Raw genomic sequence first — 15,899 nt, 5'->3', positions numbered from 1 at the left:
AGAAGATGGCTCAAGTGCTTGTGCCCCTGCCACCCAACCAGGTGGGAGACCTAAAAGAGGCTCCTGACTCTTAGTTTCAGATAGGCCCTACCTTGGCCACTGCAGCCAATTGGGGAGTGACCCAGTAGATGGAAGCTCTCTCTCTCTCTCTCTCTTTCTCTGTGTGTGTGTGTATGTAGGTGTGTGTCTCCTCTCACCCTCTCTGTAACTCTGCCTTTCAAATGAATAAATAAATCTTTTTAAAAAAAATCTAACCTTGGCCAGCACCGTGGCTCACTAGGCTAATCCTCCGCCTTGCGGCACCGGCACACGGGTTCTCGTCCCGGCTGGGGCACCGATCCTGTCCCGGTTGCCCCTCTTCCAGGCCAGTTCTCTGCTGTGGCCAGGGAGTGCAGTAGAGGATGGCCCAAGTCCTTGGGCCCTGCACCCCATGGGAGACCAGGAGAAGCACCTGGCTCCTGCCATCGGATCAGCACGGTGCGCCGCCCGTAGCGCGCCTACTGCAGCGGCCATTGGAGGGTGAACCAACAGCAAAAGGAAGACCTTTCTCTCTGTCTCTCTCTCACTGTCCACTCTGCCTATCAAAAAAAAAAAAAAAAATCTAACCTGAACAGGAGTATATTGTTTCAGTGGTCCAGTACCAAGGAGGCATTTAGGAGGTAGGCTTGTGTTGGTGCTTTGAAGATAAGAAAAGTAATTTTCAAAGTCATCTCAGAAAGGTTTTCAGAAGAGCACAAGAGAGTAGGTCAGGGCTGAGAGCTTCTTCCAAAGGGAGTGGTATGTGGCCTGGGCTGCTGGTGACAGCCTGGATCCCTATGGGAGCAGGTGCTAGTGGGTCAATTTCAGAGAAATCAAGAAATACAAAACTGATATCTGAAGCTAACAGTATGGTTTGAGCTACTGTGCTGCTGAGATGCATTCCTAGTTTGGTCAAAGAGAAACAGTGCCACCAAATGGATTTTTAAAATATTCATCCTTTAAATGCTTCATTTCAGCACTCTTTGCTTTTGCTTCACTTCCCTACATGTCTTAATAAATTTCATTGTAAAAATGTAATAACTTATTTTGAGGTAGATTAATATGCCCCAGAGCTGTGGCAGTGGCAAGTGCTTCCTACATATACCGTTTTCTCAAGATTCTATCTCTTTACTTCCTTGAGCAAGTCTGAAGGTGACTGACCTCTAGATTCCTAGTTATGTGATATAAGACATTTCCTTCCTGGGCTGGGCATTTGACTCAGTGGTTAAGTGGCCACTTGAAATGCCTGCATCCCATATTGCAGTGCCTGGTAGCTTCCTCATGTGCACCTTGGGAGGCAGCAGCTCAAGCACATGAGTCCCTGCCACCACATGGAAGGCGAAGATTGAGTTTCAGACTCCTGGTTTTTGCCTGGCCCAGTCCTGGCTACTGCAGGCATTTGGGGAGTGATCTAGTACATGGAAGATCTTTCTTTCTCTCTCTGTGATAAAAAATCAATAAATAAAATTTTTAAGCATCAATATAATTTTCAAAAAAAAAAAAAAAAAGCTCTTCCTACTTAAGCACTTGCTGTCCAGATGTCTTCTGTGCCTTACTCTTCTAGTGCTAACTTCTCAGCTTGGATATCCAGATCTTGCCTAGCATCTTCCAGTGTCTGCCTTGTCAGTATCCTCCACTTGTAAATGACACTCAGCTTCTTAGGGATATTGCTGTTTTGATTGGTCAGAAAACTCTTGTAGAGAAGGAAATACATCATACTTGGTTTTTATTTCCAGAATTAGTATAGTGCTTGGCACAACTGGAACTGTGAATTGAATAAATGAGGGAAAGCAAGAGAGCTAGCAACAAAGAAAGAAAAAATGGCCTTGGAGATCGAGACTCTAAGTGACAGCAGAAATGCTGAGTCTTAAGTGTGAGTCAGGAGAAAATGAGAAAAGATTAATACAGAAAACCACAGAACTGGAGAATTCTTGAGACAGCAACATGGGAGAATCTGAGATTGTGATTTAAGACACAGATGAGGGGACATCAACAAGTTGATGAATTGAACTAAGCCAGGCACACAGACAAATACCTCATGTTTTCCTTTATATTTGGGAGCTAAAACCAAAACCCAAACAAAAAATAAACCAACAAACTTAATGTGAACACAGAATGTTGATTACTAGAGCCTGGGAAAGATAAGGGAAAGACAGGAAAGACCCGGCTGCTCCACTTCTGATCTAACTCTCTGCTGTGGCCCGAGAAAGCAGTAGAGGATGGCTCAAGTCTTTGGGCTCCTGCACCCATGTGGGAGACCCCGAAGAAAGTGCCTGGCTCATGGCTTCGGATCAGCACAACTCCAGTCATTGTGGCCAACTGTGGGGTGAACCAGCAGATGGAAGGCCTCTCCCTGCCTCTACCTCTCCTTCTCTCTGTGGAACTCTTTCAAATAAATGAATAAATCTTTGAAAAATATTAAATACAACTTTTACATTCATTGCCTTATATTTGATTTGCTTGGCTCCTGTCCTATCGATAAGCAACTCAGAGGCAAAAACCATAGTTTTGCTAAGGACTTTTGCTAAGATGCTAAGAACCCTAGCACCTAACAGGGAAATATTACAAACCCCTCACCAAAAAATCAGTTAAAGAATGAAGGACATGCTCAATCCGACTTGCCCCAAATGGTGGAGTTAGAAACGTGCCAGGGGATTCCAATACAATCCCATCAAGGTGGAAAGTACCAATGCCATCTCACTAGTCCAAGTGATCAACTTCAGTTCACAATTGATCACACTGATAGGTCTAAGAGTCAAAGGGATCACACAAACAAGACTAGTGTCTGCTAATACTAACTGATAGAATCAAAAAGGGAGAGAAGGATCCAACATGGGAAGCAGGATACACAGCAGACTCATAGAATGGCAGATGTCCTAAATAGCACTCTGGCCTCAGAATCAGCCCTTAAGGCATTCGGATCTGGCTGAAGAGCCCATGAGACTATTTTAGGCATGGAAAGCCAAGACCCTCTGGGGAAAAAAAAAGACCTAAATGAAAGATCTCTGCAAGTGAGATCTCAGTGGAAAGAATGGGGCCATCAAAGAAGGAGGTAGCTTTCTCTGAAGGGAGGAGAGAACTTCCACTTTGACTATGACCCTGTCGGAATAAGATCGAAGTCGGCGAACCCTAAAGGCTTCCATAGCCTTGGCAACTCATGACTAGAGCCTAGGGAGATTACTGATGCCATAAACAAGAGTGTCAAATTGTTAAGTCAACAACAGGAGTCACTGTGCACTTACTCCTCATGTAGGATCTCTGTCCTTAATGTGTTGTTCAATGAGAATTAATGCTATAACTGGCCGGCGCCGTGGCTCAACAGGCTAATCCTCCGCCTTGCGGCGCCGGCACACCGGGTTCTAGTCCCGGTCGGGGCACCGATCCTGTCCCGGTTGCCCCTCTTCCAGGCCAGCTCTCTGCGGTGGCCAGGGAGTGCAGTGGAGGATGGCCCAAGTGCTTGGGCTCTGCACCCCATGGGAGACCAGGAGAAGCACCTGGCTCCTGCCATCGGAACTGCGCGGTGCGCCGGCCGCAGCGCGCTACCGCGGCGGCCATTGGAGGGTGAACCAACGGCAAAAGGAAGACCTTTCTCTCTGTCTCTCTCTCACTGTCCACTCTGCCTGTCAAAAAAAAAATGCTATAACTAGTACTGAAACAGTATTTTTACACTTTGTGTTTCTGTGTGGGTGCAAACTGATGAAATCTTTACTTAGTATATACTGAATCGATCTTCGGTATATAAAGATAATTGAAAATGAAAAAAAAAACTTGGTGTTAAATTGGACATTGCATAGAGAATTAATCAATTTTTTTAAAAATATCATGTAGGATCTCTGTCCTTAATGTGCTGTACATTGTGATTTAATGCTATAACTAGTACTGCAACAGTATTTTTCACTTTGTGTTGCTATGTGGGGGCAAACTGTTGAAATCTTTACTTAATATATATTAAACTGATCTTCTATATGTAAAGAGAATTGAAAATAAATCTTGATGTGAATGGAAGGGGAGAGGGAGTGGGAAAGGGGAGGGTTGTGGGTGGGAGGGAGGTTATGGGGCGGGGGAAGCCATTGTAATCCATAAGCTGTACTTTGGAAATTTATATTCATTAAATAAAAGTTTTTTAAAAAAAGAATGGGCTGGCGCCACGGCACACTAGGCTAATCCTCCGCCTTCCGGCGCTGGCACACCGGGTTCTAGTCCCGGTCGGGGCACCGATCCTGTCCCGGTTGCCTCTCTTCCAGGCCAGCTCTCTGCTGTGGCCAGGGAGTGCAGTGGAGGATGGCCCAAGTGCTTGGGCCCTGCACCCCATGGGAGACCAGGAGAAGCACCTGGCTCCTGGCTTCGGATCAGCGCGGTGCGCCGGCCGCAGCGTGCTACCGCGGCGGCCATTGGAGGGTGAACCAACGGCAAAAGGAAGACCTTTCTCTCTGTCTCTCTCTCTCACTGTCCACTCTGCCTGTCAAAAAAAAAAAAAAAAAAAGAATGAAGGAAGATTTTAAAACTTCAAAGTTAAAAGTGGACAATTCCTGTTCCTACATCCGTTTGTAAAGAAAACCATAATGTCTTTAAATCACTCATGTAAATAGATGACCTTTTTGCAGTGTAGCCCCTTGCTGTAGTATCTGGTGTACTTATGTTCAAATCAGCGCATCAACTCGGGGGGTAATTTTTAAAAGATCTTTTTGTCTATCTTTTTAACCCTAGCCTTCTTAAAAAAAAAAAAAAAAAAAAAAAAAAACACACACCCACACCTCATACAGCCCAGATACATAATGTTGGCTGTCACGGGCATTGTACTTTATCTGATTTTGTTTCCTCTGAATTCAGCTTCCCAGTGATGTTTAAAATCTGTGGAAATGTTTAGGTTTTTAACACAGACCCTGTCATGACGTCTGTACGTTAGGGTCAAAGGCAGGAGCGATGAACTTTCTGCCACATTGTAAATTCCCAGTGCAAGCTTTAAGTTTTCATTAGTAGCACTGAAAAAATATTACTGCATGGGCATGTTCTAGTTCAGTTTTTAAAGTTTTAAAGGCTCATTTGAGGCATACCTCACTGTTAAGCACACTGGTGATTAACCACGCCCCAAGGTATCCCTTTTCTCCTGCATTTGATGCAGCCCAACAAAGCTTCTGTTTTGAAATAAATTTGACTTCCCTGTCCATAAAAAAAAAAACAACTTCAAAGTTAAACCTCACATTTAGGGGCCAGCGCTATGGCATAGTGGGTAAAGCTGCCACCACCTCCATGTTGGCATCCCATATGACCGCTGGTTCGAGTACCAACTGCTCCACTTCTGATCCAGCTCTCTGTTATGGCCTGGGAAAGCAGTGGAGGATGGCTCAAATCCTTGGGTCCCTGCACCCACATGGGAGACCCGGAAGAAACTACTGGCTCTTGCTTCAGATAGGTGCAGCTCCAGCCATTGCAGCCAACTGGGGAGTGAACCAGTGGATGGAAGACCTTTCTCTCTTTCTGCCTCTTCTCTCTCTGTGTAACTCTGACTTTCAAATAGATAAATATTTAAAAAAAAACACCTCTTGGGGGCTGGCACTGTGGCTCAGCGGGTTAACACCCTGGCCTGAAGCGCTGACATCCCATATGGGCACTGATTCGGGACCCAGCTTCTCCACTTCCTATCCAAAAAAAAAAAAAAGAAAGAAAAAAAAAAAAAACCACCTCACACGTATTACTAAAAATACAAAAGAAATCACCTGCTCAACATTATGTTTTCATTTATTTGTCTTTGGAGCTAGCCTTGTTAAACTGAATCCTGTAGTAAGTGCTGGTTCAAGTCCCGGCTGCTCCACTTTCTGAGTCAGCTCCCTTCTAATATGCTTGGGAAGACAGCTACAGATGGTCAGAGTGCTTGGGCCCCTGCCACCTAACTGGAAGACCCAGATGGAGGTCCAGAATTCTGGCTTTGGCCTGGCCTAGTGCAGCCACTGCAGCCATTTGTGGATGGAAAATCTGCTTCTCCACCCCCTCTCCCCACCATAACTCTGCCTTTCAAATAAATGTATATTTTTAAAAAATTATGTCCTTCATTAACTAAATTAATTTTTATCATTAAACACCCTGTACCTTAACAATTATGTCTCCTCAAATTTAAAAAGTAATCCATTAAGTGTAAAATCATATGCTTCACACTTAAATCAGATTAATAAAAACATACTGAGTCCTCTACAAATCAGAAAAAAACTTTAACCAAAAACATTGTAGAGCCAGAACTGTTATATAAATTTATCTATTTAAAATTCTATACAAGTAGTTCCTTATAATACAATACCAGAATCCTAGAAGTGATTATCATCATTTTGCAAATAGGAAAATTGAAGTACAGAGGGGTTAGATCTTTGTCATGCAAGAAATTTCAATGAAGCCATCAAATGGGCTAGAAGGGCAGTTGAAAGGAAACTACTTCCTACAGCTGAGTTCACTTCAAATAGTATTTTCTTGGCCTTTTGTCTCAAATCTGAGTATGACACTGTTCACTCTACAAGGGAAGAAATTATCCTGGTCCCTAGCCCCTATTGACAGCTTATTTACATCAATTTCTAGAATAATGAGTGAGTCCCAAAGATACTGGAAATACTAAGTGAAGATTAAAAGATAACATGTGAAGACTTTTTTTTTTTTTACCATGAACTGCTGCCCTAATTTTGATTTTATTGATTTATCACTTAATTCATTCAATGCATATTCATGAAAGTGCCTTCGAGGTGTTAGGTATTACTCTAGGTGCTAATCACAATAGATAAAAAACCCAGCCCATAAGTTCTTCACAGTCTAGTTGGAGGGTCAGACAGTAAACCAATTCAGTGCAGATTAGAAAGTGCTTTAGTTGGTGTAAGCGTCAAATACCAGGCAAGCCCAGGAGAGGGCACCAAAGCAGAACTAGATGCCGGGGATGATATATCAGCAAAGCCTGGCAGAGGGAGGCAGAAAAGTTGCATTATGATTTCTGGTGTTTCTATTCTGTTCCATTGGTCTATCCATCTGTTTCCAGCTCTCTGCTAATGCACCTGAGGAAGCAATAGAAGATAGGAACCACTTGGGAAACCCGGAAGAAGCTCCAGGCTCCTGGCAGCCTGACCCACCCTGGCTGTTGCTGCCATTTGGGGAGTAAATCAGTGGATGGAAAATCTCTCTGTGTATGTCTCTCCCTCTCTCTAACTCTGCCTTTCAAATAATTAAATAAAGCTTTAAAAAAAAAAGAAGAAAAAATGACAAACTGAGGACTTCTTCCAGTATCTGGGATTGAACTTGGTATACATGTAAATCAGATTTCCAGAACAAGATTACAGAGATCGCCTTCAACAGGTTCAGTGCTCCTTGTGCATTGCCTCACTTTCCTGTGCCTCAAATTCCCAAGCTTTCACCTTCCTAGGTACAGAATTACAAAAGGAAGTATGTCAACCTCACATTGGAGAAAGTGCTAATATGATGAGTGGTATTTCCTTTGGAGAGGAGGCACTGTAAGTGGAGAACTAAAAAGGAAGTTCAGATCAGATTAACTATGTCCTTGTCTGGAAAAATGCTCCCTTAATTTCCCTTGATTGATATTAACACATTCATGCAACTAGCCTCTGTGATTCTGGAGCTTAAGAAACTTGTAAATTTCCAGCATACTCAGCAAATGCAATAGTGCAATTATCCTTTTTTCATCTGAAGCTCAACTGCAGACTACATAATAAAGGAGGGAAATTTCAACTTTTAGACACAGGTATTCAGGGGAAATTTGTTCTGTCAATGAGCCAGAATGTCCTTCGACACTTTCAACCACTGCCTGTGAACCAAGGATCTCCTGCTGTTTTATTCACCACCTGCCAGAATTGAGGGCAAACAAGCAGGTCATAAGGAGATGGTAAGGTTTTCTCTGAGAAACTGAAAACTGGACAAAAACTGGGCCAGCTTCTTCATTTTGTACCTCTCTCCCTCTAACATGTCAGTACCTACTTAGAGGATATGTATCATGTTAACTGAATTGTAAATGAACTGGTATGTCACTTGAACATGGTGCTTTAAAACTGACGAAATTATGCACTTTTATTTCTTAATTTGGAATACATGTGACACTTCATTTTGAAGTTGTTTGAAAACTGTAACTTTGCCATTCTCTCCAGTCTTTTATGGATATTTTTCAATAACAAAGCTGTACAATACAACTTTGCATAGGTTTATGAGAGCTATTCATTTTATTTTATCCCAAGAGAAGTCAAGAAGCTGCCTCTCCATTTAAATTTTTTTTCATCTTTTTAAAAATTTTTTATTTGACAGGTAGAGTTATAGACAGTGAGAGAGAGAGAGGTCTTCCTTCCATTGGTTTACTCCCCAAATGACCACTAGCCGGTGCTGCACTGATTTGAAGCCAAGAGCCAGGTGCTTCTTCTTCCTTTTTTCCCATGTGGGTGCAGAGGCCCAAGTACTTGCCATCCCGGGCCACAGCAGAGAGCTGGACTGGAAGAGGAGCGGCCGGAATTAGAACCTGGTGCCCATATGCGATGCCAGTGCTGCAAGGTGGAGGATTAACCAAATGAGCCATGGCACTGGCCCCATTTTATTTTATCCCAACAGAAGCCAAGAATCTGCCTCTTTGTTTAAATGTTTTTTCGTCTTAAAAAAATTTTTTTTTATTTGACAGAGTTAGACAGTGAGAGAGAGAGACAGAGAGAAAGGTTTTCCTTCCATTGGTTTACCCCCCCAAATGGCTGCCATGGCAGGAGCTACACTGATCCGAAACCAAGAGCCAGGTGCTTCCTCCTGATCTCCCATGCAGGTGCAGGGGTCTAAGCACTTGGGCCACCCTCCACTGCCTTCCTGGGCCACAGCAGAGAGCTGTACTGGAAGAGGAGCAACCAGGATTAGAACCTGGTGCCGTATGGGATGCTGGTGCCATAGGCAGAGGATTAACCAAGTGAGCCACAGCGCCACCCCTCTCCATTTAAATTTAACTGAAAAGTGATCCATGTTAAATATAAGAGTGGGAATAAGAGAGAGAGGAGATGTACAATTTGGCACATGCTCACTCATAAATTACTACAAAGAGTTGTATGCAAGCAAACAGAGAAATCCATCAGAAATGGATAGATTCCTGGACACATGCAACCTACCTAAATGGAACTATGAAGACATAGAAAACCTAAACAGACCCATAACTGACACAGAAATTGAAACAGTAATAAAGGCCCTCCCAACAAAGAAAAGCCCAGGACCAGATGGATTCACTGATGAGTTCTACCAGACATTTAGAGAAGAACTAACTCCAATAATTCTCAAACTATTCAAAACAATTGAAAAAGAGGGAATCCTCCCAAATTCTTTCTATGAAGCCAGCATTACCTTAATTCCTAAGCCAGAAAAAGATGCAGCATTGAAAGAAAATTACAGACCAATATCCCTCATGAACAGAGATGCAAAAATCCTCAATAAAATCTTGGCCAATAGAATGCAACAACACATCAGAAAGATCATCTATCCAGACCAAATGGGATTTATTCCTGGTATGCAGGGATGGTTCAATGTTCGCAAAACAATCAATGTGATACACCACATTAACAGATTGCAGGAGAAAAACCATATGATTATCTCAATAGATGCAGAGAAAGCATTTGATAAAATACAACACCCTATCATGATGAAAACCCTAAGTAAACTGGGTATGGAAGGAACATTCCTCAATACAATCAAAGCAATTTATGAAAAACCCATGGCCAACATCCTACTGAATGGGGAAAAGTTGGAAGCATTTCTGCTGAGATCTGGTACCAGACAAGGATGCCCACTCTCACCACTGCTATTCAATATAGTGCTGGAAGTTTTAGCCAGAGCTATTAGGCAAGAAAAAGAAATTAAAGGGATACAAATTGGGAAGGAAGAACTCAAACTATCCCTCTTTGCAGATGATATGATTCTTTATTTAGAGGATCCAAAGAACTCTACTAAGAGACTACTGGAACTCATCAAAGAGTTTGGCAAAGCAGCAGGATATAAAATCAATGCACAAAAATCAACAGCCTTTGTATACGCAGGCAATGCCACGGCTGAGAAAGAACTTCAAAGATCAGTCCCATTCACAATAGCCACAAAAACAATCAAATACATTGTAATAAACTTAACCAAGGATGTTAAAGATCTCTACGATGAAAATTACAAAACCTTAAAGAAAGAAACAGAAGAGGATACCAAAAAATGGAAAAATCTTCCATGCTCATGGATTGGAAGAATCAATATTATCAAAATGTCCATTCTCCCAAAAGCAATTTATACATTTAATGCGATACCAAACAAAATACCAAAGACATTCTTCTCAGATCTGGAAAAAATGATGCTGAAACTCATATGGAGACACAAGAGACCTCGAATAGCTAAAGCAATCTTGTACAACAAACACAAAGCTGGAGGCATCACAATACGAGATTTCAGGATCAAGGATCCAAAACCAATCCCTGGAGTAAAGACAGTCTATTCAATAAATGGTGCTGGGAAAATTGGATTTCCAGGTGTAGAACCATGAAGCAAGACCCCTACCTTTCACCATACACAAAAATCCACTCAACATGGATTAAAGACTTAAATCTATGACCCGACACCATCAAATTATTAGAGAGCATTGGAGAAATCCTGCAAGACATTGGCACCGGTAAAGACTTCTTGGAAAAGATCTCAGAAGCACAGGCAGTCAAAGCCAAAATTAACATTTGGGATTGCATCAAATTGGGAAGTTTCTGTACTGCAAAAGAAACAGTCAGACGAGTGAAGAGGTAACCGACAGAATGGGAAAAATATTTGCAAGCTATGCAGATAAAGGGTTGATAACCAGAATCCACAAAGAAATCAAGAAACTCCACAACATCAAAACAAACAACCCACTTAAGAGATGGGCCAAAGACCTCAACAGACATTTTTCGAAAGAGGAAATCCAAATGGCCAACAGACACATGAAAAAATGTTCAAGATCACTAGCCATCAGGGAAATGCAAATCAAAACCACAACGAGGTTTCACTTCACCCCGGTTAGAATGGCTCACATTCAGACATCTACCAACAAAAGATGCTGGAGAGGATATGGGGAAAAAGGGACACTAACCCACTGTTGGTGGCAATGCAAACTGGTAAAGCCACTATGGAAGTCAGTCTGGAGATTCCTCAGAAACCTGAATAGAACCCTACCATACAACCCAGCCATTGCACTCCTTGGAATTTTCCTAAAGGAAATTAAATTGGCAAACACAAAAGCTGTCTGCACCTTAATGTTTATTGCAGCTCAATTCACAATAGCTAAGACCTGGAATCAACCCAAATGCCCATCAACAGTAGATGGATAAAGAAATTATGGGACATGTACTCTATAGAATACTATAGAGCAGTGAAAAACAATGAAATTTGGTCATTTACAACAAAATGGTGGAACCTGGAAAACATCATGCTGAGTGAATTAAGCCAGTCCCAAAGGGACAAATAGCATATGTTCTCCCTGATTGTTGACAACTAAATGAGCACCAAAAAGGAAACCTGTTGAAGTGAAAGGGACACTATGAGAAACAATGATTTGATCAGCCCTTGTCCTGACTGTTGATGTACAATTTAATACTTTATCCCTTTTAGTATTTTTTTGTAGTTAATACTATTGGTTGAACTCTGTAATTAACACACAATTATTCTTAGGTGTTTCAATTTAACTGAAAAGTGATCCCTGTTAAATACAGAAGTGGGAATAAGAGGGAGGAGATGTACAATTGGGGATATGCTCAATCGGACTTGCTCCAAATGGTGGAGTTAGAAACGTGCCAGGGGATTCCAGTACAATCCCATCATGGTGGAATGTACCAATGCCATCTCACTAGTCCAAGTGATCAATTTCAGTTCACAATTGATCACACTGATAGGTCTATGAGTCAAAGGGATCACACAAACAAGACTAGTGTCTGCTAATACTAACTGATAGAATCAAAAAGGGAGAGAAGGATCCAACATGGGAAGCGGGATACACAGGAGACTCATAGAATGGCAGATGTCCTAAATAGCACTCTGGCCTCAGAATCAGCCCTTAAGGCATTCGGATCTGGCTGAAGAGCCCATGAGACTATTTTAGGCATGGAAAGCCAAGACCCTCTGGGGAAAAAAAAAAGACCTAAATGAAAGATCTCTGCAAGTGAGATCCCAGTGGAAAGAATGGGCCATCAGAGAAGGAGGTAGCTTTCTCTGAAGGGAGGGGAGAACTTCCACTTTGACTATGACCCTGTCGGAATAAGATCGAAGTCGGCGAACTCAAAAGGCTTCCATAGCCTTGGCAACTCATGACTAGAGCCTAGGGAGATTACTGATGCCATAAACAAGAGTGTCAAATTGTTAAGTCAACAACAGGAGTCACTGTGCACTTACTCCTCATGTAGGATCTCTGTCCTTAATGTGTTGTTCAATGAGAATTAATGCTATAACTAGTGCTGAAACAGTATTTTACACTTTATGTTCTGTGTGGGTGCTAACTGATGAAATCTTCACTTAATATATACTAAATTGATCTTCTGTATATAAAGAGAATTGAAAATGAATCTTGATGTGAATGGAAGGGAGCGGGAGATGGGAGGGGTGCGAGTAGGAGGGAAATTATGGGGGGGGAAGCCATTGTAATCCATAAACTATACTTTGGAAATTTATATTTACTAAATTAAAGTTTAAAAAAAAGAAAATACCCTTTAACTTTAGGTACTTCCTCTAATATGTCAGTTCAGTTGGGATTACCAAGAACTTTGAGATAATCGTGCAGCTTACTCCAACCTAAGTGATCAATATTTAAAATCCAATAATTCCACAAAAAAAGAAAAAGAAAAAGAAAATATTAAGGTACTTCAAAAAGTTCATAGATAATAGAATTAAAAGACACTTATTTTAGTTAAAAAAGAATGAAATCCATGCATTTATTCATAATATGAATTTTCATGAAAATCTTAAGATCTCTCATAGATATATAAATAAAGCAGCCACAATGTTGCCTCTTAAGGGCAACCACATCATTTTTCTCACAAACAACTGCCTCCTCATGCTTTTAATTACCAGAAAAATTATGACAGAAATATTAATATCATGAAGAGTTTGTAAGTTAGCTTCTTTGTTTACTGCTACACATACTGTGGTTATCATTTCCCAGTTTTCTCAGATTGCTTTGATATCCTATAAATTCATTTTTAGGAGAAGCAATTTCTTAAATTACATAATCAAAATTTTCCTCTTTTGAATTTTCATGTACATAAATCTACAGGTAGTAAGAGAAAAGAATTACTCTCTCATACTATATTGCCTGTTATCTTTTATGGAGACATCCTTGGCTCTGAGACACCACAGCCTATTAATTAAAGGCCAATTTTGGCTGTGGATAAACTCTCATGTTTATTACCATTGCCTTGCTCCACATCTTTTGAGGACTTTCTGAGCATTTAAAAGGTTTTGCACATTTCTTTACACTAGTGAGATTCCTTCTCAATATTCTATTGAGTAATAAGTTTAAATAAGTTTGCCTGCTGAAGTATTCCCCAAATGATCAGAACTCTGTTCCAACACCATCCTTTCTGCAATAACAATAGGAACATTCACTTACCTTTGGCATGTCAATAATCGATGGTCTGGGAATCGACGTCTGAATAGTAACTGCTTCAAAGTCTGGTTCATTTTCTGGGGACCCAGGCAAGTGCTCAGGTGCCTCCACAGGCTGGAAGGTAGTGTGGTTACTTGAATTCCGATTTGCACTGCCATTTCTCTTTGCATGGGTGCTGCTATCTTGTCTCGTCTCTGGAGCTCCTTCTTCCACTCCTGGGTAACTTTGTTGTTTGCTTGCTTTGCCTGTGGGCTGAACACAGATGGTAGAATGAGCATCAGCCGTACTGGATTGCTCAAAAGGAGCATTCTCACTTGTATTCCCAAAACAAGCCACTAAAGCAGAGCATGGAAACGGATGCATTCTTCTGAATGGAGATTTCAGTCTTTTGGTGAGCCTTGCATTCCACGTGGACATGATCTGCAGTGAAACATTGCAAAGATCAAAAGGGAAAAAGAAATTTTACAGGAGTCCAGATGACTTAAGTGACAACTGTCTTGTCTGACGAGAAGGGCTTGCTAGTGCCTGTCCATAAACAGAAGTTAAAGAAATGGCAAGGCCACGCTTTCTGAGAGCCCCCTTTCCAAAGTCTCAGGTGCTTTTGTGCTAGTCCTTCCTTGCTGCTGTCAGTGGCTAAAGAACACCTTCTGTGAGGCATGTGGTTGGATCAATTTACAGTCCCAGGCAGGACAGATGCTTCAGTGTAAGGTAGTGCCAAGTCAATAGACAGTTGCTTCAGGTTACACTGGAGGCATACAGATATTGTAGCCTGATAGCACCCACCATAATAGCGTCACCCTATATATCAATAACATCATAAAGGAGCAAAACCTTCTTCTGTTACCCTTTTCAAATATTTATTCACCCAAACAAAACAAAAATGACCCAGATATCTACTGCAAATGAAGACCCCTAAGATGTGCCATGACCCCAGCAGCTGTTTCATTATTAAAATTGAAACTGAAATTGAGATAGACTTCATTTTTTTCATTTGGCAAGACCAATGTTTGATCTCACAAGGACTATTCTGGCTGTTTCCTGAATCTTCACCCAAACATGCTGTCTGACGTCAGGATCCGTATCACCCCTTCTAATTACTATATAGGAGTCCACATTTTTTACTACGCATAGTAAATTCTTGATTAGTTCTCAATAACACCAAAAAATAAAATGCTTCATATTAATCATTAATGTTGTACATTATGTTATTATGTGTGAAGATACTATGTATATGTGAGGAATGTTTTGTTCATTGTATATACTGCCTAATTTTAGAAAGAAACTTTTGGGGTTGATGCTGCGGCAGCAAGTAAAGCAGCCGCTTGTGGTGCCAGCATCCCATATGGGCACTGGTTCAAGTTCTGGCTGCTCCACCTCTGATCCAGCTCTCTGCTATGGCCTGGGAAAGCAGTAGAAGTTGGCCCAAATCTTTGGGCCCCTGAAACCGTGTGGCAGACCTGGAAGAAGCTCCGGTTTCAGATTGGCATAGCTCCGGCCATTGCGGCCAATTGGGGAGTGAACCAGTGGATGGAAGACCTCTCTCTCTCTCTTTCTGTCTGTCTCTCCGTCTCTCTCTATGTAACGCTGACTTTTAAATAAAATAAATAATAATTCTTTAAAAAAAAGAGGAACTCCTTTTGGAACATCAGTCTTCTATTGCTCAACATGCTAATATATGAATGGAGAAAAATATATGAATGGAGAACATATACTAGTGGCTCAACATTAATGCTCAACATTAACATGAATGCGGAACACATTAATATATGAATGGAGAAAATATATTACACTGTTCTAAGACAACTCTCAGAATCAAAATTTTCCTTAGCTAATAAGCATCTGCTAGGAATGTTCTAGAAACATAATACTGTAATGGTTTTACCATTAATAGTGTCTTCTTGATCAAGACTTCAAGGCACAATACCCAATGAAATTTATTTGTTTACTCTGTTTTAATGTAATGTCAAGATATGCTCTTAATCCTGGACAGGTGGTAGTTAATAAGACACTGATCCCCATTTTGCAGAAGTAGAAACTGACTCTTTGACATTTCAAGTGACTAAGACAAGGCTATGCCACTGAGAAGGCCTGGTTAGAAGCCCAGCATTCCTGATATCATGTCTGGTCTCTCTGGATCTTCTTTGATCTGACAATCATCTGACTGACACAGCAGCCATACTGGAAATTTTATTTTAAATGTCAGTCATATCTGCATAACAAAGGCAGATATGGCTTAAAATTGAGTGGACATGGCATCAGTTGCAGACTTTTAGACTTTACCAAA

The 15,899-nt window shown here is 41.3% G+C and overlaps 1 protein-coding gene across 1 annotated transcript in view; it reads right to left on the bottom strand.

Moving 5' to 3' along the window:
• The window catches only part of FAM107B (family with sequence similarity 107 member B), a 241,185-nt gene extending 227,153 nt beyond the window's left edge, over nucleotides 1-14,032 (bottom strand). The window contains exon 1 of the mRNA XM_062210854.1: nucleotides 13,619-14,032. Within this exon, the coding sequence (XP_062066838.1) occupies nucleotides 13,619-14,032 (414 nt within the window). The remainder of the gene's footprint in view (nucleotides 1-13,618) is intronic.
• Between the last annotated feature and the right edge of the window lie 1,867 nt (nucleotides 14,033-15,899).

Source organism: Lepus europaeus, chromosome 14 (assembly GCF_033115175.1).
Source record: "Lepus europaeus isolate LE1 chromosome 14, mLepTim1.pri, whole genome shotgun sequence".
In the NCBI taxonomy this organism is placed as follows: Eukaryota; Metazoa; Chordata; class Mammalia; order Lagomorpha; family Leporidae; genus Lepus; species Lepus europaeus.
This window is presented reverse-complemented; position numbering and strand designations above follow the sequence as displayed.